The sequence below is a fragment of the Hirundo rustica genome, chromosome 4, assembly GCF_015227805.2.
Source record: "Hirundo rustica isolate bHirRus1 chromosome 4, bHirRus1.pri.v3, whole genome shotgun sequence".
Lineage (NCBI taxonomy): Eukaryota > Metazoa > Chordata > Aves > Passeriformes > Hirundinidae > Hirundo > Hirundo rustica.
In genome coordinates this window covers 29,457,650-29,484,533 of record NC_053453.1, presented here as the reverse complement: position 1 = coordinate 29,484,533, position 26,884 = coordinate 29,457,650, and the positions used below count along the sequence as shown (strand labels likewise).

Here is a 26,884-nt window from a genome sequence, read left to right as displayed (position 1 = left end):
AAAAGGATGCAATAAGTAGGCCATCTGTATTGCACTTACATATCTACTTTTTGATTTTCTGAGGTATATTGTAGTGCCAGATTTGAAATAATACAGTTTGATTGTATGAAAATACTTTCCCTGCATAGTTTAATGAATATAATCAACATTTTCTATGCTAATGATGAAAAACACTTCTATTACACCAAATTAGATGCAACTGTATACAGGATGTTCCTGAGGTTTTGGTGCCCTCTCACCTGTGTTTTCCATGTGTTATGTAAGAATAGGAGAACTTTACCTCAATAAAGGTGACCTCTACTGCAGTTCCTTGTGTCAAGTCTAAAGGACAGAGCTAAGTGTTTTGTGGAGCTGGTAGGTATTTTAGTGCCAATAAAATTTGTGGGTTTTTTCCCCAGGAAGTGCAGCTGGGATGCTGTGAAAGTTCTAGAAAAGTATAACCTGTCAAAACATACCTCTGTAGCTTACTGTCAAATTACAGCTTCATAATTGTAATTGACCTAGAAATGCTAATTTAATATACAATGTATCATGGTAAACATCTTTAAATACAAGCCAGCGTCTTGACAGACAGGCTCTGGAAAACCTTGTTGTAGCAGTCACTGAGGATATCCACTTGTGTTCTTCTCTCAGATGTTATTAACAGCAGAATTAATCAGTATAGAATGGAGGTCTACACTTACTTCAGGGCAAGGCTTGTACCTGGCCTTTTGCTGCTACTGAGTAGCATGTTTTAAAGTATATGCTTTTTACTCACATTGTCAAAAGTGGATTGTTTTAAATGTGTTTCCTAAACTCACGGGAGTATGTGTGGAGTTTTGTCTCAAGTGTTTTGTTTACTTTTATGGTCCCTACCCTTCATGTGTAATTAGTATCCTCACAAAAATGAAATAATTTTGTTTCTTCCTTAAGACTCAAATCCTGTCCTGGCATCATGCTCAGTATCTTTTACTGAGTTACAGGTACCTTCTTTCTCTTCCGTTGTACTTACCAGAGGTTTTGCTTTCCTTGCAGGAGCTAGGACTCCCATATTATTGGAGAATTATTTCTTTTTTTTTTCTTTTTAGAAATTAGGTCTGTCAAGTTTTCTTTGTTAGTCTATCCAACACCCTTAGTAAAATACAGTTTGTATTTCACCCTATTTCCACTAGGTTCTCCCACACCAGCTTTTCCACTAGGTTCTCCCACACCAAAAGATGAAGCTATTAGTAATTAGGTCTGTGCATATAAAAATCTACATTTGTATTTTTCTGCCTCTCAACAAGTTTTTTGAAAGTATCTCCCCAATTTTGAAAGCATCTTAACCCTTTCAGGACCTGTATTTGAGTTTCATTAAAGGTTCATACCAGAGCTGTGATATCTGACACCAAACCTGCTCAGGTTCAGACAAGTTACTATTCCTGTAGAATAAATTTTATTTTGCTTATTGCCAACTCAGGAACTGAACTGCTAAAAAAAAAAAATATTTTTAAAAGATCTTGTGTCACTTGGTCATAACAGATTCCAGACCATTTATCTACATGAACATGGTTTTCCTTTCCCTGGCTTCTGGTGAGGTAGCTGCGTGCCTAACTGCAGTGGAAGAAGGATGGGGGAAAAGGGTTACAGAGGTGGGAAAATAAAGGAGCAGTTGAAGGCAGAAAATTCGTGAAGAAATTAGTGGAAAAACTAAAGCCATGTAGGCATAATATTGCAGAAGGGAGTGAAATGAGTAATGAAAAACATGATTGTCTCTGTGGGTGGAACATGTTCACATTGAAGGTGAGACTGCGGAGCTCAAGCTGATAAGCTCTGCTGAACAATTTGCACTTCATGCTGCCTCTAGCATCAGGAAGAGGAAAATGTGATGAAAGATGCTGGCAGCTGAGGGTTATCAGGAAATAATGTTCCTGGATAAAGATGGGGATAGAAATCTGCTCTGGGAGTGGTCAGAGGTGTATATGAAAGGGAGAGGAGCAGCACTGAGGCCCGGTTGCTGAAAAGGAGGCTATGATTCCCAGTGGTCTGTATGCAGAGAAGTCAAATGTAGCTTATAATCACTAAAGGATCTCTTTTTATGGAGTCTGGAGTAAGGACCACAATTTTTGACTCTCCTAACTTCTGCCTTAATACATCTAATATGTCTCATTCCCTTTATAATGGATAGTCCACACAGGGAATGGTGGCCTATTCTTTCCGACATCTTCTTGCTCCATCTGCTTCAGGGACAAAGCATTAGGTTGTGGGTTTACGGATCTGAGTCCAGCTGTTTCCCATTTGGTACTAGCTGAAATTGAGTTTTTGTTAGCTCTTTCTATTTTTTTTTTTTCATATTTAAATACATATTTTTAAGCACAGATTTAAAAATTTGAACTCAGTAAGTCTGAAACTTACAGAAGAGGTGGTGTGAGCAAAGTGACTGTAAAAACATTATAACATGGTCAGTTTTATGTTGTGTGGCTTGAAATCTTTTATTCACAGAGGTCACTAAATGTAGAAATATTAAAATACAGTTTTTGACTCTTAGTGCATTTTAGAGTTTCTTCAGCATAATTTTTTTCATACTTTATTAATGGAAAGCTGTGTGTTACGTGTAGTTCAGGAGCTTGGCTTTCAGCTATGCAGTTTGTGTAGGTTTTGCCCTTATCACGTGACCTTGTAATTTCACTGTAGGCTCTCATGACTTCAGGGCTTAATTATTGTAATTCCCTTTTCAGTGGATTAGTGATGAGGCTAATCTGCTGCTTGCAGCTTGTTCACACTGTGGCAGTGTACTTATTTCTGAGTTTCAACTACCCTCGTCATGTTCAGCTTGCATTGTGTTTTTTACGTTACTACTTTCTACATGGTGTAATGTTTAAATTAACTTTATGTGTAAAGGTCTGGATGGGCATGTCTTGATTATATTTCAAGATTTTTTTTGTGAGTGTGTCTAATTTTCAGATTTTACTTTAAGATTTATAGAAGGTTTTAATCTGCAGATTAAATAATCTGAATATGGATGTCTGCATACTGGTGTCTATGTCAGGTAGGTCTTAAACAGTCACTAAAATTGAAAGGGCATAGATCCAGGTGACCAGCCATTTACTTGCTGAGATGTAAATGGTTGGTGTTAATCAGTATGTCTTGGATATACTAGACATCTTTTTAGGACTAGAAGACACAAAATGACCTTTGAAATACTCAGTCTTTCTGGCCTTAGGTGTTTACTTTGAAATAAGATGAATTACTTTCTCTATTCCATAACCTGCTCATTAGATCTCTGTTGGCTTTAATGTGACTTTGGACACAGTTAAGGTTAGCATCTTTTAGGTGCCCTATTTTGGATCTAAATCTGACCTATGAGGTCTTTCATCCATGTGATTTTTAATAATGCCTTGAACCCTGACCTAAGACTGACTGCATAATCTAATTAAATTTTTATTAATCCTAAATCGCTGGATTTAAGATTGGGGCGGGGGGGAAAAAAAAGGAGATTTTCAGTTCCAGGGAATTAAGTTGTTTCAAAACTCAGAATGTTTTTTTAATGCAGCAATTATTTATGGCATTAAAATTCATCAGTTTTACAGTGATAACTTTGCTTATATTTTGCCTTGTGGATGTGAAAAGAATGTGTGTAGCTCTTCTGTGCCTTAAAAAAAAAAGGCATATTTGCATATTATCTGTTGCAAATTTAAAGGAAGACTTGTATGTGATTACATAGTTGCATAAATAAGGTGGAGGTTATATGTTAAAGTGTCTTTTCAACAAGTTTCTAAGAATGAGTGCTTTGTCAAGCATTTCTCTGCTGCTCTTAGTTCTCTTTTCTAACTTCAGAATTGGTTTTATCTGCATAATTTATTAGACTTGTTATTTAAACCTTCAGATACTTTTGGTTCTATTAGCCCCTTCCTCCCATAGTCTGTGCAAACAGCTCAAGTGCATAGTATTGTTTTGCAGGTGGGCTTTGTGTGTTTAAAAGCTTTCAAAGCTTTCCTGACTAAATCTGTGAAATCCAGGAGATTTTTAGTATACCCACTGTGTTTGCTGACAAGCTAATGGTATTTACCTGATGACAATTTTAGTGTATTATATAAAAATGGTGAAATAACTTTTAAGTGTGCCCTGTATAATACATTCTAGGCACACCTTCAGAAAAAAAGAGTTTCCCAGTCCCCACTCCTTGTATTGATTTAGCCTCAAGGCATGGACAGTGTGTGTGGTCTGTATACCTGAGGGATTTCCCAGAACCACTGGGAACACCAGCACCAGGGCATCCCACAAGGCCATCTAAGCCCGCATTGTACTCCTGCAAGACAGAGAGACAGGAGAAAGCTTTCTGTGTTTTGTCAGTGCTTGGGCAAAGTGCTGAAGGTGTGTTTGACAAAAAAGGACTTACTGGAGCAGAAAATGGATAAAGCCTAGATGAGTCAAGAATGTTCTCAACAGAACTTCTTGAAAGTAGGAGGTTTTCTCATTTTTATTGAGTTCATCTCTGCTGTATTTGTCGTTTTTTCCTATGTCTGTATTTAGTTCAGGGAAAGGGGAAAAAACTCATGTATAGACTTAATGTGCTGTCAGCCTTTGACATTTTGATGTAACTTCACGTAGTCTTTCTTTTAGCGTAGCTATTTTGATGAATTTCCTTGCTAGTAATGAATAGTAAGATTGTAAAGAAGAAATGTTTGTGTATAGATCTTCTAGACCTCTTTCTCCCTTGTAGGCTGGGATGATGGGAGTGATTATGAGAATGGCTCAGATTAAATGTAAGCATACATATGAGGTGTAATGCTGTAGTTTGCATGTTCTGTTGAGTTATTCTTTGTTGTTTTAAGTATGATAAAGGGTATTTCGTTAATTACTTGCTGCAGTAAATAGCAGAGTTTTTCTTTAAGCCTGTGCTAGAAATAATGTCAAATGAAAAAAATATTTTTGTATCAGATATGAGTATATGAAAACACATCCTCCTGAGAAAATGCATCTAGCAGTGGTGGCCTGTGGTGAAAGACTGGAGGAGACTGTTACTATGTTGAGATCAGCCATTATTTTCAGCATCAAACCTCTCCATTTTCATATTTTTGCTGAGGACCAATTGCATGAGAGTTTCAAAGACACAGTAAGTATTCAAAAATGTATTCCATCATTTTGTAGTACAATTTGAGTAATATACAGCAATTCTTCTACTTGTTTGATGGAGTGGAAGAAATGCAGGAGTCTAAAAAAAAGGTAATAAGGCATTCGTTGTGTTGTATGGGGATCTTTGAAATTTTTTCCTGTGGAAGAATGAGAGCTGCTGAAACCAGAGTTTCTCCTAGGGACAGACCAAAACTTTGATTTGTCATTTTGAATCTGTTAAATACAAGCCTGGTGTTCTAAATGCAAAGCAGTTACCTTGTGTGAGCTTATTTAGAGTTGGCTTTACAAGAAAAAATTAGAGATCTGTCCGGTTTTTTTTGTCCCTGTGCTTACAGCATGAGTCAGTCTTGTTTGGAGAAAGCAAAAAACCAGTTTTTGAATATGGTAATACGGTTACGTCTAATTATAGTAAATTTCAGCTAATGAAAATTACGTTATGACTGGAGTAGCAGTTTTAGAAGCTGACAAGGCTGTAACTGTGGAGGGTTTTACTATTTTTGTGCTCAAAATGTCGTTTTAACTGTGACATTAGTATGTTACACATGCTAATTTATATACACTGCTATACAAACAGTAGCTGTGGCAAAAATGGAGTAAGATTAAATTTGGAAGGATTTTGCTAGTATTTGTTCTGCGGTAACTAGTTGAGAGGGGAAGAGTTTTAAGTAATATACTTACTTTTTGTAAATACTGATTTACTTTGCTTCCTCTTCCTTTGGCATCTGCTCTGATAGGTTTTTTCATAGTGGCCTGCAGGTGCCACTTGTTCAAGTCTTTTCATTAGATGACATTCTTGGATTTCTATTATGGACAAGAGGCATTGCACTTGTGTTTGAGTATCAATTTGAATGGAGAATTGATTTTTTTTTTTTTTTTTTTTTGTAATAGAACTGAAGTAATTTTTGTGATTTCTTACTTTCTTATAGCTTGATGAATTCCCTTATGAAGGAAAAGTTTATTACACATTATACCCAATAACATTTCCATCTGAGAGTGCAGCAGAATGGAAGAAATTGTTTAAACCATGTGCTTCACAAAGACTGTTTTTGCCAGTAAGTTACTTTGTAATAAGACAATCCAGAAGTCTGTTTATGAAGCATCAAACTGTCCTTGTTAATCTGATTTCTGTTTGGTTTTAAATGAAGAACAACTACTACTACTCCTTAAAGTTACTTTTATGACATCTGAAAAAACCCTCTGAATTTAATATTATTTTGTGGCACTAGTACCCTATGGAATAAAGTCCTTTTCTCACTTGATGCATTATGGCACAGTATCCTCAGAAAGAGGTATAGGTCATGTCATCATATCAGAGGTAAGATGGATTTATCACACCTCATCTTGTCATTCAGCTGGAAAGTCTCATGCATGCATGGGTCTGAGAAGTGTTAGAGAAAAGGAAACAAGAAATGGGTTATTGTTGCAAATGTTTTGCACATATGCTCATCTAAAACACTTCATAAAACATACTTCAGGCTTGGTGAACTAGAGCAGTGGGAGCTATCTCCTAGAGATGGGCTCTAAACACTAGTTTGATTAGCTGCATGGGAAAGGGAGGGAGCAGGAGAGGAGCTCCTGTTAGAGTAATGTTACCCCTGGCTTCCACCTGCTCCTAGAGGAGGCCTGACATATAAAAAGTAGAATGAGTGCCTTTGCGTTCTGTATAAAACTTATTTCCCTCTACAAAAATTATTTAAAATGTGAGAAAAAGGAATGATGACAAATTTATTGACTGTCAGCATAAATTGAATTTATTTGCATATGACAAAAATTTGTTAAACTTTCTTGTGTTTTATGAAGAAAAGTTCAATAAAACTTAAAATTCTGGTTTTCAATTTCTTTCCCTCACAGTTAATCCTCAAAAATGTGGATTCACTACTGTATGTTGATACTGACATCTTGTTTTTGAGGCCGGTTGATGATATTTGGTCTTTTCTGGGAAAGTTCAACTCCACACAAATTGCTGCAATGGCACCAGAACATGAAGAGCCTCGTATTGGGTGGTATAATCGTTTTGCTAGACATCCCTATTATGGAGTAACTGGAATTAATTCTGGAGTCATGCTAATGAATATGACACGTATCAGAAGAAAATATTTCAAGGTATGTGTGTTGCCTCGATTGCATTTTTGGTGGATTTCCATCTTTTAATTCTATTTCTGTTTCATTTTCGTATGTATTTTTCAGAATGTTTTTTCTATAATTGTAATAATGCTCTCAAAGTACACTGTGTTTAAATAGTATCTATTTTTTAAATGTCATTCATTGTAAGACTCGGACTTCTTGAATTTCAAATGTACTTGATTGATTTTTCTTAGTTCTGAGAGATCCTTTAACTTGATGCATTTTGCTGTGAATTACGTTTGCCAATAGATATGCCCACATTATTTCTTCACTACGAGCATCCCAGAAAAAAACACTATTGTAAACTTGTAAAATGTGTATAGTTGTATGACCAGGAGGTGGTGCTAAAACATTTAGTAAGTTGTTGAAAACTAAGCTTTCCAAATTTTGATCTTTTACATTGTAGCCAGGTGATTTTCACCCTAAGTATCTTTTTATTTGCTTTGAAGTCCTAGTTTTGTAGAGGAAGAAGTTCATAATGAAAGTAGCTACCACTACATGCAGGGAAGCAATGCACACAGCAGTAGAAATGGTCATTGCTTTTCAGACTTGAAGTTTTTTCTTGAAACACAAGTACAAAAGCAGTGCTATGTGATTTATGCTTGAGGGAAAGTACATTTCTGTTTAAGAGAAGTTTGATTAGGGAAATATAATCAAAAAATTGTGGATGATGCATCCATAATAGGAGCAATATCAACTTGCAGTAGACATTAATTCTCCCCCATTTCCAGTGTAATAAGCAGTTTTCATCCTAGCATTCTAGCTATGTATTTTTCTTGAATGAAATTCAGAGATTTAAGAGAAATGGAGAATGGATTATTTCAGTTGCAGTTAAAAGTAGAAAGTTATAGTAGCTGTAGTATGTGGATGCAGTTTCTCCATGAAAACTTCTCTATCATCATTATATATATATACACACCATCAGTGAAATCCTGCAGTGTCTACTTTGTTTTTATTTTACTGATTATATTATGAAGAAATGAAAATACTGAAAAGTATAAAGAGAAAAGTATGGGATTGAAAGCTACATGTATCTTAAGCTCTGACAGTGCATTTCTGTATAGTGATTTATTTTCAGTGTGGTAGACACTAAGATAACGTTGGTCTTTTATTCATACTTTGCCAGAATTCTCATTTGACTTCTCTGTACAATTTAGGTTATCAATTCATTGGAAACTTCATGCATTCTTGGTAAAATTGGAGTTCAAATTTTTAAAAGCATACAGATTGTGTAGGATACTAAAATTGTCAACAAAATGAGCTGTAGTTTTCTAGAGGACACCATGAAGTCCTTTCTCCTTAACACCTCAACCTAGTGTTTTCTTAAAATTTAAGTGTATATATATACTTAAAATATATTATTTAATTAAGTGAAATAACTAATTAGTGTCTTGAATTTCAAAATGAAACACTGCACTTTCCCTTGGTTCTAGAGGGCTAGAATATTTTTCCTGTGATTCTGTGAGATGTGGGCTAGGAGAGCACTGAGCAGGGGAGTTTTTTTATTCTCCTTCAGTACCTAGAGTGTGGTCCCACAAGCTTGCAAAGCATCACAGTGCCTGAAGGTGCACAGGCTTTAGTACAAAAACTGCTATTCATGGCAACTTGCAGAGACTGTTTTCATCTTCAGGTTCCTTAAATGTCTTACTATATAGAGAATTGGCCAATAGGAAAAATTGCAGACATAGCAGCAAAACATGGAAAAGGATTTAGTGTAGCTGAGTCTATACACAGTGGGCCTGAGAATGTATGACTTTTGCTTGTGATTGATAGCAAGGGAGCTACTATTCTCAAACCTTTGGAAAAGAGGTAGATGAAATTCAGGGGGAGGGACAATACCCCTTGACAGTGACACTGCAGATGCTTTTGGACCTTACCGGTAACAGTTCCATGTTGTGTCCCATTCACTATTCCAGTGAAATACAGTAGAGCTAGAAAATGCTTCATTTTGTTATGGGAAGGTGTGATTTTGTTTATATTCTTTCAGGAGTCTCAACAAATTCTTCAAGGAGTATATAAGTTCTGGGAATTTTTGTATCTTTTTAAAGATGCCTGTAGTGCTAGAGCAGTTTCCTGAAGTGAAAGTTTTGGATCAGGATATTCCTCCAGTGCTATGGATTTAAAACCGTGGGTTCTTTGTCTGTTGTAGCCCAAATCACAAGTTAAGCCGCTTTGAGGCCTTTAAGCATCTTTCTTCTGTTGTCACATTGATTTTTAAGAGTCAGGAGAATCCAGAAGATGGATAAATAAAAAATAGAACCAGAGACTTTAGCCAATGGTTATAATGTTCATCTGGATAGCAATAACCTGTAGTTCCATGTACTGCTCCAGGATTAAGTCATCTTTTATCCACTTACCTATTTGAGCCTCAATCTTCTCAGGGCTGTCAGGTTTCAGACAAGCATCTCAGTTCCTTGGCTGTCGGTGGTGCGTAATGGATGTTGTTCCTTCTGGTCCTATCTTATTTGTCTTGTGTGTTGTGAGTCTCTGTGCCTATGTATGGCACAGATACATGCACTAAATGCACACGTGTATGCTTGTATACAGATACATGTGCATGCACAGATGTGTTACTGAATATAGTGTGGTCATTATACTGCATAACTGCATGAGTCTAGAATTCATAATGAAGCTTCTGATGGTTAGTGCTTACATGTTGTCTCTGCTAAGCAGCACTTTGAAAATGGGAATATAAAGCATGCAAGACTGTTTAGGATATGGAAAAGGTAGGTGACTTTTTTTGTATTTGTATACATATAGATGTTGATTTTTTTTAAGCTGGAAGAGATATAGGAAATGCTACAGGTACGGTGCTTTTTAACAAAAAGACCAATGAGGCAATGTGAATAGAGAGGAATGACTTCTATCACATTTATTAAGAAGCTTAGTTGTGATGCCTGAGATGCAGGCAGTAAAGGAAGGGAACAAGCTCTTAGAAAATCAAACAAGCCCCAAATAAATTAACTTCAGATAGAGTGTGCGAAGTAGAGGTTCATGGGTATGCTTTAATAAAAAACAAACCCAAAGTTCAGAGAGCTTCTGTGACCTAAACTATTGCAACCTTTTTTTACCATTCATTGTTGCTTAGGGCTGTAGTTTCAAGGAATATGGTAAGCCTGCATAAAACCAAATTGCTTCTAAAAAGAAGGCTCCCATCTCTTACCGACTGCTTTTCCCTACTTATTTACTTTGTTGTAGCCCTTGGTGTTTGGTCCCGATTCAGTTCAGTTTGCCAACAGTAGAAAAAAGGAATCCTTCTGCAGAGTTATTGAAGCACATCAGCTTACATAAACATGCAGAAAGTGCTGGCACTACACTGTTAGTGCAAGAACAGGGTAGAATCATGTAACCGGAAGGAAGAGGGCTGGCTCTCTTTTGGTATTAAGGGAATTTAAATTGGTCAGCTGTTTGTGAGACACAGCTGCAGTTTGTTTAGATATTGCTGTGTGATTTGAGAATTTCTCCTCAGCTTTATATTTTCTTGCTAGAATTAAAAAAAAAAAAAAAAAAAAAAGTAAAGACTAAATGTGATAGCTTTTTTAAGTCTGGCTTCAGCTTTGGCCAGGCAGAAATTTTCTGGTATAGAAATGAGTAATGACCAAGCTAAACAAAAAAAACCAACCCAAAATAGTTTGAATATATACTACTATATACTCCTGAAATGCTACCTTCATATATCTTGTTCTTAAATATTTTCTTCTGCTCAAGTGAACTAGAGTTTTGAGAGTTAAGAACTTTCCTGTATCAGTTTGATGTCATCACAGAAATGCCTACTATCATCTGTTTTTTTTTCTCAAATTGCTAACATTCTTTGCATGTTGCAGAATACTGAGAGAAGGCTTATACTCTGGGAATTTAAAAATTATTGTAGTGTTTTTTCTTTGAGTTTTTTTACTTGAATAACTTCTGAAAAGCAGTTCTATCAGCATCCTACTTCTCAGGCTGTTTCACATCACTGCAAGTTGCACTGCAATATTTTAAAGAAGGAAAACAAGTAATAATTCAAGTAGTTTCTCTTGCTCCTACACTCATGTCATTATATATCATTGCTATTTTATTAATATATAGCTCTTTTCTGTTTATGCAAAGGTTATGGAGATATTACAATTTCCAGTTCTTAAGTCTGACAGCGCTATTTGTCAAGTAGTATTGCTTCTAGACATCTGGCTATATGATGCATGTTCTTACCTGCTTTGCACCTTCTTGGGAGATCCTTTGGATTTCTCTGCTATTAAAATTCTGCAAGTAAAAAGAAAATTCTATTAAATAATGACTTTAACAATTTAAACTTGTATTTCTGTGTGTTGCTCTAAAACTGTATTTGTTGCTGTATATTCCCTTACCATGATTTGTCTGGTATGAGTGGGCTAACTTAATTCTGCTTTTAATTCTTAGCATTTTGTCTAAACTTCTAAATTTGTCTGAATTTCAATTTGGAGTAATCTTTACTGACTGTGATTCAGCCTTATTTGCTTTTTTGGAAGGTTTTAGCTTAGTGTTAAAGCCTGTGTTTTATTTCATTTAATCACTTTGCATTGAATCTAATGGTTATTCTTAATAGTGAAGAATTTTCTTGTGCATTTCTTATGCCTGTGCTCATCGAATACTTGCAGACAATCATAATCATAAATTTTTTAGGAGAGAAGGGACTGTAATACTCTGCTTGGCTTCTTGCATAATATAAGGTATAGATTTTTTTTTGTATTAATTCTTGACTGAAATCTTGTAGTATTTCTTGGTTTAGTCTTCAGTTCTGAAAGCCCTTCATATTTGATGGCTGAAATGATTTGAGGGAAGAGTAAAAACTGAACTGCAATTTTTTACACTTTCTATTCTGTCAGTGTAAATCTCAGAGAAAGAAGTCTTTGATACTGTAAATCTCAAACTGAGTATTTTGCTCCTGGTAATCTGTCTCTTAACATGTTATTCCTGTATGGAAATCCCAAACTATACTGGAGTTCTAATATAATGTTTTTCTTGGCAACTTGCTTAAAAAGAAGCAGGGTTACAATGCTTGTACTTGTTCAGGAATTTTCTCTCTGTGGGACTTATTGTTATTCCATCCACTCTCAAAACTGTGAAGTGCAGGGTACAAAGTGAGCAGCCTTGTTCCTTTTCTGTTCTAGTTGAGTTTAAATAAGGTGCAAAGATAAGAGATTAGTTTTAGAATATGTAACCATTTAAACTGCAGATTTGAATCCCTTTTGTAACATAGAATTCAGTGTAGGCCAATTTACTCCAAGTAGCTGCTCCCCAACCAGAACCTTAGAAGAACTCCTTTTCTTTTGAAGTGATTCTGCTAAATCAAGAATTTGGGAATTTGGTAACAGCTTTTGTTTCGGTTCTTACTGGCTTTTGCTAGTGAAAAGTTGTCCTGTTGATGTGGAAATTCAAGTTCAGTAACTAAAAAAAAAGAGTTAAACTTGATGAAAATGCTTTCTGAAAACCTTTGAAGGATTTCTGTATTTTTGTACACTGCTTTGTAGCCAGTATTTTTTATCTGTATGTGTTTGGAGCTACTTAAGTATTAAATATTTATTAAACTGGTTCGAATTTTTGCAGTTAGTGTTAGAACCTGTGTATATTATAACTCTGTGATAGAGAAATTGCATGACATATGACATGGGGATGTTTAAATAATCCCCATCTACTTGCTGCATGACTTAAACACAGTTTTGGTGTTAGATCCTACTGCTGTATAAAAAATCCCTTGCTAGTCTTAGAATTCGTGGTTTAAAGTGTTAGAGGGCAATTTTTTGGTAAGTTGATCATTGAGAAATAAAACATATTGGAAATGTCTATAACTAGTTCCCTTAGATAGGCTTGTTGGTTTAAAAGGAAGAAGTTATCTATACGTTTGAGATTTGTACCTTTGAAGTGCAAACTACTGAGATTCTGTAAGGCATTTCCTTCTCTATAGGTAAAAATCCTAAATGTGTGTTGTTTTCCTTTTTTTGTTTAATAGAATGATATGACACCAGTCCGGTTACAGTGGAGAGAAATTCTGATGCCACTACTGAAGAAGTATAAGCTGAACATAACGTGGGGTGATCAGGATCTATTGAACATTATGTTTTTTCACAATCCAGGTAAATCCACATTGATTTCCAGTCTAACACTGTGAAGTTACCTTTTCCATGGAAAAAAGAATCCAGGAAAATATTCAAATAGCAGACTTTTGGGTTAAGGCATTCAAGGGACTATTCACTTCTTTATTTCTCTGAAAGCATTTGAGAGACAGTGCTGGAGCTTGCTAGAGTGTAGTTAACTGTTAGATTTCCAAACAACTTTACAGAAATTTATAAAGCTGTCCTAAAGAAATAAAGAGAAGATTGGTTTATTTCCTGAAACAATTTTGATACTTAACCCAGAGCTCTCAATTTTCCACGCAGAAAGTCTTTATGTCTTTCCATGCCAATGGAATTACCGGCCTGACCACTGCATCTATGGAAGCAATTGTAAGGCAGCTGAAGAAGAAGGTATATTTATTCTTCATGGAAATAGAGGTGTTTACCATGACGATAAGCAACCGACTTTTAGGGCCGTCTATGAAGCAATAAAAAATGTAAGTGATTTTTGTATTGTACTTGTTATTGTTTCATACATGTTTATCTATAGTGGTACATGTATTTTGTAGGTATGTTGATACTCATCTTGCTTGTAATAAAGTCTTTTAAGTAATGTCAACCGTTTTACTACTTTTTTCTCTTTTACTGTTTGGATGGAGTTCCAGTATATGAGCATCTTTTGAAACAGAGTATAGACTATATCTAGGCCAATGCCTGTAGCTGTCAGTGTTTATTTAAAAGGCTTTTTTCTCATTTATTTGATAAGTCACCCAATAAACTGTTTCCATGAGCATTTGGACATATTAGAATATCTGAACAGGAAGGAGCCAACAACGATCATGGAAATCCAAGTACCTGGCCCTGCACAGGATCGTCTGTGAGAGTCACACCATATGCCTGAGAACATTGAACACTTCTTGCACTGTGCCATGCTTCATGCTGTGACCATTTCCCTGGGGAGCCTGTTCCAGTGTCCAACCACCCTCTGGGTGAAGAAGCTTTTCCTGATATCCAACCTAAACCTTCCCTGATACAGCTTCAGGCCATTCCCTTGGGTGCTGTCACCGGTCATGCGTGTGAAGAGATCAGTGCCTGCCCCTCCTCTTCCTCTCACCAGGAAGCTATAACTGCAGAGAGGCTTCCCCACAAGGCCCTTCACCATCTTTGTAGTCCTTCTTTGGACACTAATAACTTTATATCCTTCTTTTATTGGGGTGACCACAACTACACTCACTGCTTATTCAAGGTGAGGCCACACCAGTGCAGAGCAGAGAGGGACAATCTTTTTCTCCAGGCTGAAAAAGCCATCACCAGAACCTTCATTTTTCTGGAGATTTTAAAATGCAGAAAATTTCCCTTCTTCCCAAAGTTTGTATGTATGTATGTATGTATGTACTGCAACACTTTAATACCTAATTGTATCTAGATTTGGATTGTAAAAATTTTTTTTAAATACTATGTTTTGGCGTTTTCCAGAAATTCAGTGTATTAATATTTTGCTGTTCCTTTAAATACTAAGTACAGTGACTTCTTTTCATTCTGCAAATAAGTAATCTTATAAACTTATTTATCACTACATCAGTGTATTCAGGGAAGAGCTATAAAACTTAGCACTGATGCACATTTTAATGTATCAGGCTACTACGTATGTATAACCTACAAAAATCAAGAGTATATTTTAATGTTGCTTTATTATGCATTGTCATATAGATATAAAAATGAAGAAAAGTACTTCTGGGGATCTGAGAATACATTGCAGGGAAAGTGATTGTATTTCCATAAAAATAATACTTCTTTGTTTCCTTTGAGCATTGTCAAAAATAGAAGAAAAAATTATTTCCTTTTATTTATGATCCCATTTTGTACATGAAAGTGTCAGAGAAAGTATGTAAACCACTACTGATTCAATGGCAATAAGATGAACAAAATTATATTACTCCAAAATGCTTTTTTAACTTATCATTTGTTTATAAAAATCTTGCAGAGTTGAGCTAATGACAACTTTATTTCATGCCCAAACATAGTATGTTTGACCATCATTCAGTTTAATGAAACTTTGGTACCATTTTTTATACTGCTGTTTCATTATAATTTGATAAGAATTGTATTGCTTAAAGATTATATGTCATTTGAGAAAGTTACCATACAACAGCAACAACAAAAAATACCCAGAAATCATTTTAGAGTTGTAAATTTTTAGTTGGGTAAGGTAATTTTAAATTTCCTCCTTGCTTGTCTGTTCATTTGTTTAACATTAAAAAAATACATCTTTCTTGTTAGGTTTATTGAAAGCATGAAAGTATATTTCTGTAATTTAGAGATTTTTTTAAATTAATGCATTCAGAAGCACTCATGAATTCTGGAAAACATTTAATAAACCTATGGACACCAAATATGATGCTGAAAATAGTTTTTATAAAACTCTAATATCTCTGAGTAATGACAGGCATCCATATAAACCTTAAATTTTCTTAACCTCTTTTACAGTATTCGTTTGGAGATGACCTGGTTCATTCACTGCTGCAGCCCCTAGAACAGGAATTACAGAAAACCATGCATACATACTGTGGAAGAGTATACAAAGTATTCATAAAGCAGCTAACAAAAAGCATTAGAGACTTGTATGCCAGAAGATCAAAGGGAAGGTGATTGATTTTTGACTCCTAGCTGTTACATCAAGAGACTAAATTAACATAGCTGGTCAAAAGGTGCAAGGATTCTATTACAGCTTGAATGGGCTCTTAATGTGCCCAGAAAAAATGTTTACTAGCATGCATGAAAATGAAGAAAATATTCATGTAATGAAGAACAAGAACTTTTTTCTGCAAAGGTGACTTTTTGGTTTTTTGAAGTTTAATCAGTGCTAATGTTTGTCTCATCTCTTATGAGTTGGGTGTTACTGGCTTCTGTGGTCAGTACTTTTTAGTCTGCATAATTCAGTTATCAAATGATAAATGAACAAGGAAGAAATGAAGATGACTCTGTTTGGGAGTGTACCTCATATAATGTCTAAAATTCTCTTAAACTGTGAATGTAGCAATAACTGAGTCAGCAGCACTAACCTCACTTTAAAGGTGTGAGCCTTTACGTAAACAAAGTTGTTTACAAGTGCAGAAAATACTCTCTTGTCGAACAAATGTGTAATCATTGACAATCTGTATGTGCCTTTATATGTTCATCTCTTACATGTTGAAGTACTGTTTTGACAATCTTGTTTCATTTATCTCAGATGTAAACTGCACACTATAAATATGATTTTCTGAGAAATTAACGACTAGTATGTAATACTAGTTTTCTCTGTTAGTAAATACAGAGACTTTATATTAAAAATAATTTGTTTCAAAATTGTAGAGCCATTAGCACCAAAAGATAGAGCAGAACTGAGGGGGTTTTAAGTAAAAATCCAGTTTGAAGTTGCTTGTCTTACAATACTTTTTAAAAATTTCATGGTTTTGCAGCTTTATAGGGCATTTTGGAAGTAGAAAAAAAGCCCAGTGGTGGAAAGCTGTTGTATTTCCAGACTAGGAGTTTTTGCTTGATTATTATTAGAGAGTATGTAGTACCTAAAAGTGAAGAGCTGTAATAAGAGTTCTGATGCTTCATCAGACTGTGTAGTACATGGGTTTTTTAGAGAATATATTCTGTTAAAATATTTTTTTAATAAATGGCTTTAAAATAGTTTTGAGGCAGACCCTCAACTACATGAATGCATTACTCTCGATAGGGTGATAGTGATTTGCAACAGGTAAGAATTAGATTTCCTCCAATTATCTTAGTGAAAAAAGAAAAACTTCTGTTTAAGCAATAAAAACTTTTTCTCCAGAGAAAACCATGAAGAAAAAAGACTGAATTCTAGTGTTACAGTGAAATATTTAAACTTGCATGGTATGAAATGTATTTGTAAAGTATGTATCAACTTAGATAACCTAAGCGAGATGAAGTCTTCATAAAGTGAGCTTTTTGGATTCCAGGAAAGTTCCCGTGTGTTGAACATGGAGGATCCACTCACTGACTTGCACCTTCATCCCAACCCTGTTTTAGAAGCTTAATTTTTGTAGCTGTTTCCTTGTCAAAGATAGACTGGCTCTGACTTCCAGATCCATGTGAGCTGGACAAATGCTTTTGCAAAAACACACTCCACTGTCAGCAGAGTTTGTATCCTGCTTCTAATTTCCCTGCGGGCTCAGGGTATAAAATTTTGGGATGGAATCTAGGAAGCAGTCTGCCTCTCATGTAGAACTCTTTTTCTTGCATTGTAACCTTTTGAAGCCTGAAAATGTAGAAATCTCTGTGAAGGTGAATACTGTAACTGATTTGACAATATGCAGTGCATTATTTTTTTACATAAATACTGATTTTTATATCAATTTGTCTTCATCTTTCCTTTTTACTTGTACTGTGTTTGTATTTCAAAAAATCCTTCTACTTGTTTTTTGTTTGTCTTTGCAGAAACTTTCAGTTTTGAATTTATTTTTAGTATGTTGTAGACATGTCAAGATACTCTTAAAACCTAATGGGCCATTTAAGAAAAAAATGGGGAATGTGAACTTTCGCAGCAATCTTTCCATTTAAATTTCAAATTTTGTGGGGGAGTAGAAGAAAAATAATTAATATTGATGCTTATTGTAGGACAAAAGTTCTTACTGTGTGTTTCTGTCTAGAAATGTTTACCTAGCATATTAAAAATAGCAGAATATGGCCTTATGCCATAAGTTTTGATTAATTTTTTTAATATAAATGAAAACTGCTCATCTCAGGTCACCTCCAGGTACCACTCATACACACTTTAGAAAACTTTTTAGAAAAGCAAGTAGCTTCCATTAAGTAATTCTCCAGAGGATTTGTCTGTTTCAAATACATTTTTAGTTCTTCAATCCTTTTGTTTTAAATTTAGAAAAACAACCTACCTTTACAAACAAAAACCCACATCTGTCTTTAAAGGTACATTTTCAAGATGCTAAAAAGAATAGGAATCCAGCTAATGTGGTAGAAATCAGTTATGCTCCCAAACATTTCAGTATCTGATTCGTAAGGCTAGATGCTTAGAAGTGTAGAGTTTACATCTAGCTTGGGAATTCTTATTGCTGTCTAGTTTTGGAAGCATTGCTTTTTCTACAAACATAATGAGTACTAACAAATTTCAGACCTTTAAGAATCCCATTTTTAATGATTTGTTATAAAGTTATTATAAAGTGTAATGTTTGATAGAAAAATGTGAACTTCAGGAAATATACATTCATGTTAGCTGAAGATAAATCTGTCTTCGTCGTGCTTGATTAGTCGCTGTGTCATGGTCAGACCATTATTCTGTCTCTTTTAAAGGGATCACAATCTCATGGATCCGTGTGAAGATGTTATTATCTTATTTGGATGAACTTCTGTCACTCATTGTAGACAGTATGAAAAGCAAGCTATCCCTTAATGGAACTGAAACATCCTTGTGTGTGCCACTTGTGCTACTGCCAGTTAATAAGGCTGTATAAGCCTTATGAAAATGTTTGTCCCATTATTTGTAGTTTCGCCAAAATTTAGACTGAGGTGACCTTTAATGCCAGTTGAAATGATTTTGGTAAGCTTTTGGTTTAAGTTTAGAATGATTAAGAAAACAGGTTTAGAGGGGGGAAAATATTTTTTGTTATTCTTATTTTAAATGTATTTTAAAAGAGTATGGAGTTGCCTTGTGGTGGTTTTGATCTAAATTGGGTCAATTTGTAAACTTCTAGCAAAATGCTGATTGGAAGACTGACTGTCAGTCTCTTTCTTAATTTGTACCTGATTTCTGTCCATACAAACTGTTCAGGCTTTCCACACCTCTGTCTGTACACTTTATTAAACAGGATGATGAAGCTGTCTTTCTTTTCCTCCTCCCAAATTATACTTCCTATCTACACAGCACGGAAAAAGAAGTAGCTACAATCTAGAGGTAGGAGGAGGATATGGCCTGGGTCTGCTTGGAAGGTCTGGAAGCAGAACATGTAGGAGGTATAGCTGAAGATGTAATGTGTTAGCTGTATATGCACTATTGGGCTCTTTCTTTGAGTGGAAATAAGAATGCTGCTTATTAACTCACATTTATGGCTGTGACTGTGTTTGTGGCAGATTAAATGGGGTGAAACTGAGCAGTAATTTCAGCTTATCTGTAGGAAAACACTAGACTTCTGGTTTATAAAGGTGTCTCCAAATGCATAGACACACATGGAATTTCTACTCCTTAGAAGGCTTAAGTTATTTTTCATTGTCTGTCTTCTGGCTTAACAATATCCATTTACTGGAAGTATGATTTTTTTAACTTGATCAAGAGGAATATTCATGTATAATTAAAATGAATATATAGGCTTTCTGTCCTGATTTTTTTAGTAAATTATCAGTTTTGAATAGTTACTATTTTAACATTCTCTCTCATGATATCTAATGTGATTATGATAGTTATTGTGGCTTTCTTGCCCACTTCACTGCTTTGTGAATGGATGGCATTTGAAATAGCTCCAGTGATTTTGTGTGTTAAAATAAGTTGCAGAGAACTTAATATGAATGTATGACTTCTATTAGCAGGAAGTGGATTCTTCTGTAGCAGAGACAGTGGAAGTAGGAAGTAGTGGGAAGGTAATTCTCATCATGATGGGTCTTGCGAAAGATCTTGAATCTATCTTACGGGGTTGTTGCTGTCAGTCTGAGCATTTTTCTATGCATAGGAAATTATAAGTGATTTTTCTATTTCTGATCTCTTTTAATATCTTCTGTTTCTTTTTTGGAAGTTTAGTTTTGTCCAGCTACACTTTTTTGTATATTTGTGAAGAATAACTGAAATTCCTACAGAATAACAACCAAGTTATTTGCTTAGCTTGTTCAAAAGGGCAAAATATGTAAGGCAAGTGAAAAATAACTAAACACAAGTGTATGCACTCTAGATTCCCTCAGGAAAACAACAAAATGTCGTTTGATCTTTTTAACACTGCAGAGAAATGTTTGACAACTTGCTTTCTGTATTCAACTGCCAAATCTTAAGTAATGCAGGATAATTTCCTGTAGAAATGCATGTTGCCTCACAGTTGCATTGCAGTCCTAATAGAGTATTCAAAACTATTACCTGGGTTTCAAAACAGAAGCTGTTTACAGAGGTAATTGTGAATTTTCCACTTCAGGAAGTGAGGAGCTAGTCTCATTTTAAAGTAGTTCTCAAAATTTCTCTCTTGTAACCATTTAGTGAATCTATATAAGAACAGCTTGTCCTGCAAAGTTGTCATGAAATTTAAGATATGTTGGTCTCCTATGCCTTTTCAAGTCTTCGTGGGCCTTTTTAAATTTAAAGTTTCCTGAAGGAATGTTGAGTAATTGGAAATTCTTGTGTTAAGGTTTAGTTGTGTCTCTTCAGTTTTGTGGTTGCTTTATGCACAGCTGCAATCAATTCTTGAGAGAGTCCTCATTTAAACTTATGAATGTTTCTTCCTGTATATTTGCTTGCAAATTTCTACAGGGCTTCTTTATGCTCCCTTCTGCCTTTTCCCTGCACTGCTTTTAAAAGATAATCACTAAGCTTTTCTTTCATTTGAATGCTTATAAAAGTTGCAGGAGGTATTACAGATCTCTTTGCAGAAACCTGTAATTAAAGGAAGAACTGTATTCCTACTGTGGTTGGGTTTTATTTTTTCTTTTCCTTCAGACTGATGTTTGATGATGTTCAGGTAGGAGGAGGTTTGCAGCCATTAGTAAAGTCATGTTCCTTGAGTGCTCATCTGGTAGTTTCTTCACGGAATATCTGTTCTCTTATAATAGATGCATGGCTGGTTCCTGCCTACTTCATCCGTATGACTGCAAGTTCCTTTAATCAAAGCAATGACCATCAGTTCTGCTAAGTCTGGATTTTAAATGCTTCTCCTATACCTGGGTGCCACCTTAGTTGCACAAACCAGGGACCTAGTCTGTGTCCACTTACAGATCATAGAATCATGGAATGGTTTGGGTTGGAAGGGACTTCAAAGTTCATCTAGTTCCAACTCCTTCTCCTGGGCAGGGACACCTCCGCCTAGACCAGGTTGTTCAGAGCCCCATCCAAACTGGCCTTGAACATTTCTAGGGATGGGGTATCTACAACAGCTCTGGACAACCTGTTCCAGTATCTCACCATCTTTCCCTGATACCTAATCTAAACCTTCCCTCCTCCAGTTTAAAGCCATTCCCTTACCCTGCCACTAATGCCTTTTTAGAAAAGTCCCTCTCCAGCTCTCTTGTAGGCCCCCTTCATTTACTGGAATGCTCCTCTAAGGTGTCCATCTTTTATTTCATTTCCTTGTTTTAGTTTCCAGCTAATGCATAGGAATAAAATAGAGAGATAACAAGGAATGCACAATTTTTCACAACAGGAGCTGGATAACTACAGATTTCTGAGATACAGTTAACAATTTTGAAGTAGTTCTCTATCCTTGAATCTAATTTCCTATTTGGTAGATGTAACCATTAGTGTCCTTTATTTGTCAAATAATTTGTTTTCCCTGTGTCAGTCCCTTATGTGGAAGGATGGGCAGATAATTCTTAAAAGACTGATTGCTTGTTTTCTGTGAATTTCAAGGAAAAGAACTGTAACTTGTCACTGTAGATCCTTAGCATCACGCTATCTAAACTCTTTGAAACTAGGAATAACTGCCCCCTTGCTGCTGTATTGTACTGGTTTTACATGTTTCTTAGTGGTCATGCTGAAAGGGGAGGGGAAATGATGCAGTTATTTGCATCTCCTTGTTAGTTCCTGGCCTGCTGTCTTTGAATTACACATGATCCTTAAAAACCAACAACTAAACCCAATTTCAGAGTCTGGGTCAAAGCCAGAGGGATTAACACATTTACACCCTCATGTAGGAACATGGGTCATGGGCCATACTCATAGATTAGACATCAGCACAGTTTCCTTGTACTGTTTTACCAAAACAGGTCTACAAAAGCAGGACTTTTCAAGTCTGATACAGTTGGTTGCTGTTCTAAGAGTGCCATACAGGTATGTTATATTCTGAAAGTGTGTTAGAAGCCCTTAAGCATATAATCCAACCCTACAGTCTGTGGGTATTACGACTACTTTTCAAGGTAGTTGAACTAATTTTCTAACTCAACTAATTTTCTCCTTCCCTCTTTTCCACAGATAATTTATTGATTTGTCTCCTTAATGCAAAGAAAAAATTTGGGAATTTGCTTTAATGAATGTTAACTTGAAACCAAACAGAGAAGCACAGCTTGTGTTGTCTTTAATTTCCTCATTACTAGCATTGAACACTGATAGCTAAAAATGCTTTTTGTGCCTTCCTAAGTGGCCTTTCTATTTTATGCAGCTTGTGTTAAAATATTAAACTGAGATGAGCAATTTATTAGCATTTTCTATTGCCTTCATATTCTGGGAGGTCACTTTCCTTCCTGTTCTTCCTTTGGGTCATTTAATATCATGCCCTCATTTTCAGAATTATAATCTGAGTACAACAGGTCCATTTTTTCTTCTATGTCTTATGAATGTTAATGTTCTGCCAGTCATTTCTGTACACATTTTACTAGAGTAATTCACATTAAATCAGTCTGTAATATTTATAAGAATAGCTTTGGAATACAAAAGTAGATGTAGAAGTTATCCTAAACTGCAAATCTTTGGGGTTGAATTAATGAATATTTAGTGCATGTTTTTTTAGGCTTCTGAGGAACTTACAGCAATATAATCAGTTTTAACTCATGATTTAACACTAGGAAATCAAATTTAATTAAAGCTGATGTTTTAGCCTTATAATGCTGACCTACTGTGTCTCACTGAGCAGTTGGTGTCTAGGAAACTCTGCTTGCCTATTGGATTTCATGAAACTTCTGTCAAGTATTCAATGCAGTTTTGACTAGTCACTGGTATTGCTACTTCTTTCATTTCAAAATATTTTGCTATGCTTTACTTTATTCTTTTGTTTTACATTTTTATGTCATGGATAGTATTATTTAAGGTGAATTTGGATTGCAGATCTAAGCTCAAGAAATAAAAAACCCCAAATTTGCTACCCAAAGCATCTTTTGATTTGATACTATTCACCAGTCTTGTGGGTAAAAATGATGTATTGGGGGTTTAGTACCTCTCATCCTTTCTGCTTGTCATTCCTGGTTTGTCTTCTTCACTCCCCCTCCAGTCTACTTGCTGCCTGTCTTCTCCAGGGATTGGTGTCGCTCTACCTTTCTGATCTTCCTGGAACTCGCTGGTGGTTTTATGTCTTCTGCCGCCAGGTCTGTGCTTTCAGACCTGTTTGCTGAAATAAGGTAACTATTAGTTCAAGCCAGAAGGGTTCCCTGGAGTAGGCATGCTGCTTTCTTCACAGAGCTACTGCATGAGCGCCATGTCTGGGCATCTAAGCATGTTCTTGTCCCAGTGTAGTTCATAAGCAGTGCTATGTGGTTCTTGGTTGTAACTTGGGGAATAAATTCAGTTTCCCTTTCAGCTTTGTATAGACTATTACAAAATTTTAATCATCTTTATTTTTCTGTAGAGATAAAGGCTTTTTACCAGAGGCATGCTTTCAGGAAGAAAGCTTGGCTATTGAAGCCATTACAATTGAAAGGACATGATCTGAGGCGTTCTGCTTGCTTGCGGCAGACAGGCTCAGCAGGGCTTCTGAGAGCAGCGTGAGTACCTGGCTGCCAGGGCACCTGCTGTCAGAGAAGGGCTTGGTCTGTGCCCTATTCCTGTAGGTGCTGGACAACCTTTAAGGAAGAGGCAATCTTCAATCAACTCATCTTTCTGTGAAGGTACAAGGAGAGAAAATTGATTTATTACTTCAAAAGGCCCAAACAAAGTTTTAGAGGATTACTGAATGCAATAGAATGCACAGTATATAAAATTTTTCTGGCTGAAAAATAACCAGCTCCAAATAGCCCATTGAAACACAGGATTATGAGAAGTACCCTCTTCACTGGTCCACAAAAACAATGAATAAATGGAGCAAAAATTAGTTATGGTAGGATACTGCTTAAAATCTAGATCAATATCTTATTTTTGCAGTAATCCTATTTTGCCTATTTTGATTATTCTTTGCCCAGAAGGATAGGGTGTAATTAATGAAAATTGATTTAACTTGAAGAATAAAGCATTAACAGTTTGCTATTGTAAGACAAATGAAGCAGCTAGCAAATTTGCAGGTTTTTTTATGTGCTAGGTCTCAAGCAGTGTCTAAATTAATTAGAAGTCACTTTATTGGTGTACATTTGTCAAATAATACGTTGGGAATTTTTACATATTTTTACAAAATAAACTTAAGTATTTTTATAAATTTGAGAGACCAACTTGCAATTAATACTTTTTTGCAAAATACACATGTATTTTGAGAACACCACATCCTATGCCATGACTTTATAACTGTTAGATGTGAAGCATCTTGTTCACCACATAGAATAGTATTGTGTTTCTGAAGAGATGTAATTTTTAAGGAGTATGTTATACGGTGCTTTGTGCATACCACCACTCTTCATTTTCATCTCAATTATGACTTTCTGAGGATACAAATTTTTGTGTGTGTGTGTCAGTAAAGCAAGTGTCCGTTACCCTAAACAACACTGGAAAATTAAGATAGTTTTGTCACGATACCCACTGGTACCTTGGCAGGCATTAGAGACAAACTGAACTGAGTTTCTTTAACAACCATTTAGTAGTACTACACCTTGTCGCTTGTCTCTTCCGGAGCTGCTGGCTCCATTTCACCCAGGCTAGCTCAAGACTGCAACAAGACAGAGAAACTCCCCTGGGTCCTAAAAACCTGGGGAGAGGTGGAGGGGCTTTTTCCCCTTATCACAAGAGAGAGAGAGACCCCGTCAGTGGTGGAGGAAAGGAGTCAGACTTGACAAGAGGGTGAGTCCAAAGTCTACTCTGTCCTGTTCCAACATCTGCCTCAGACCACAGCTCCAACCAAGTCATCCTGAGGCCTCGTGTTGTGGGCTTACATACAGGGGAGGGGCTAAAGGAGGGGACAAGCCAACACCCAGTGAGGGATAAAGTGGGAGTGGAACAGGGTTGGAGGGACATTCAAAGAAACCAATGGGAACATAAAGGGAGGAACCTCCTCGGCTCTTGCCCTGTCACTCAATGTCCTTAACCTGAACCCTCCAGAAGCTGGGAGGAACAGCCAAATGACAGACAGGGCCCATAGGAGGGGACTGGGAGGAGTGTGGGAGGATGGACAGAGAAAGGGGGGCAGGGACAATCCTTGGGATATGACATTTTCCAGGAGAAAAGGGGAGTACAGAACAAACCATAATAACATAAAACCCAATATAAAAATGAAATACAGTATGAAAACAAACAACACACAGCAACAGTACCTGACTGAAATCAGTGGCTCACTGCTTCAAAATACTCCATAAGCACAAAGACAATACAGTAATGCACAGTCTTTAACAAGAAGGATAAATACAGACCTTATGACTTCTTAAAAAAATCCTCACCTAATTAATTTTCCTCCTGAAAGTAGACATTTCAGAAGCTCCTTGAAGTCCGTTAAGGATTTTGCTATTGATTTAATATGAAAGTGCTCAGATACTCCAGCAATGGATGGCAGCATAAAGTACTGATAAATCAATTAATAAAGTTTGCCCTTGAGGGAGACCATGTTAGTTCATCTGCTCTCATCAGTCATATATCACAAACCATCAAATTTCTCCCTGTTACACCTGTAATAAACCCAGTAATTTATTTGGCCAAAGCATAACTTGTGTCCAGCTAGCCCATGCCTTTCAGAGAAATATCCAGTTTTGGTTTGAGTGCATGAAGAAAGAAAATGCTTCCCTTTGCCTGTTTATTGCAATGGTTTGTTGCTCTCTCAGTGATTCATGTCTCATTTGAATTTTTTCTGGTATTAAGTTTCAGCCACAGATTCTTTTTATGCTTCTCCCCACTGGGGTAAAGAGGGCCTTAATATCCTGCAGTTTCTCTTTGTGGTGGTACTTAAATGTAGCAATCAAATCACTTCTCAGTTTCATTTTGGGTAAGTCAAACAATTGAGTTCATGAACTTTTACTCAAACCCATCTCTTAGGTTTTGTGGGTTTTTTTAATACCTTCATCAGTTTTCCAGAAGCCTCCTTAAAATATGGGCACAATATAAAATACGGTATACAGGTATACATGATTTTAGTATAGTATACAGTATAGTTAAGGATTTGGTAATTTTAATACATAGGTAAAATTTTCCTTGTAATTTCTAAATTTGTACATTGAGTTCTCATGTTAGCATATTTTCCATTCTTGGGCTTAGATCTTCATTCCTTGCTGTGGGGGCATTTGTCTTTGTTAGAATGAGCTCAGCCTAATGCTGTTTCATCACAGTAATGCAGATTCAGCTATGGAATTGCTGCTGTTCTCACTGTTTATCTTCTTACCAGGTATTGTCATCTGCAAACTTCACCAGCCATGATTTTGTATTTACTTCCCAATTACCAGTGAAAGCTTTTAATAATGTCGTCCTTCGTAACATCACTGGAAACAGCTCTTTGATAATGATTTTCTATCAAAGATTATTTGTTCAGAGTGGCCAGTTAATCTTGCAGGTTTTTTTTCTGCATAACATAATTTCAGCTTCATGGAAGAAAAATATGCATTCAGGA

General features: G+C 36.0%; 1 protein-coding gene across 2 annotated transcripts in view; it reads left to right on the top strand.

Annotated features, from left to right (window-relative positions):
• GXYLT1 (glucoside xylosyltransferase 1) overlaps positions 1-17,609 on the top strand; it is a 30,547-nt gene extending 12,938 nt beyond the window's left edge. For both annotated transcript variants that reach the window (XM_040063169.2, XM_040063170.2), the window contains exons 3-8: positions 4,900-5,074; positions 6,021-6,146; positions 6,946-7,197; positions 13,184-13,307; positions 13,611-13,783; positions 15,774-17,609. In XM_040063169.2, coding sequence (XP_039919103.1) covers positions 4,900-5,074; positions 6,021-6,146; positions 6,946-7,197; positions 13,184-13,307; positions 13,611-13,783; positions 15,774-15,935 — 1,012 coding nt within the window. In that variant the 3' untranslated portion in view covers positions 15,936-17,609. The remainder of the gene's footprint in view (positions 1-4,899; positions 5,075-6,020; positions 6,147-6,945; positions 7,198-13,183; positions 13,308-13,610; positions 13,784-15,773) is intronic.
• The last annotated feature ends 9,275 nt before the right edge of the window (positions 17,610-26,884 follow it).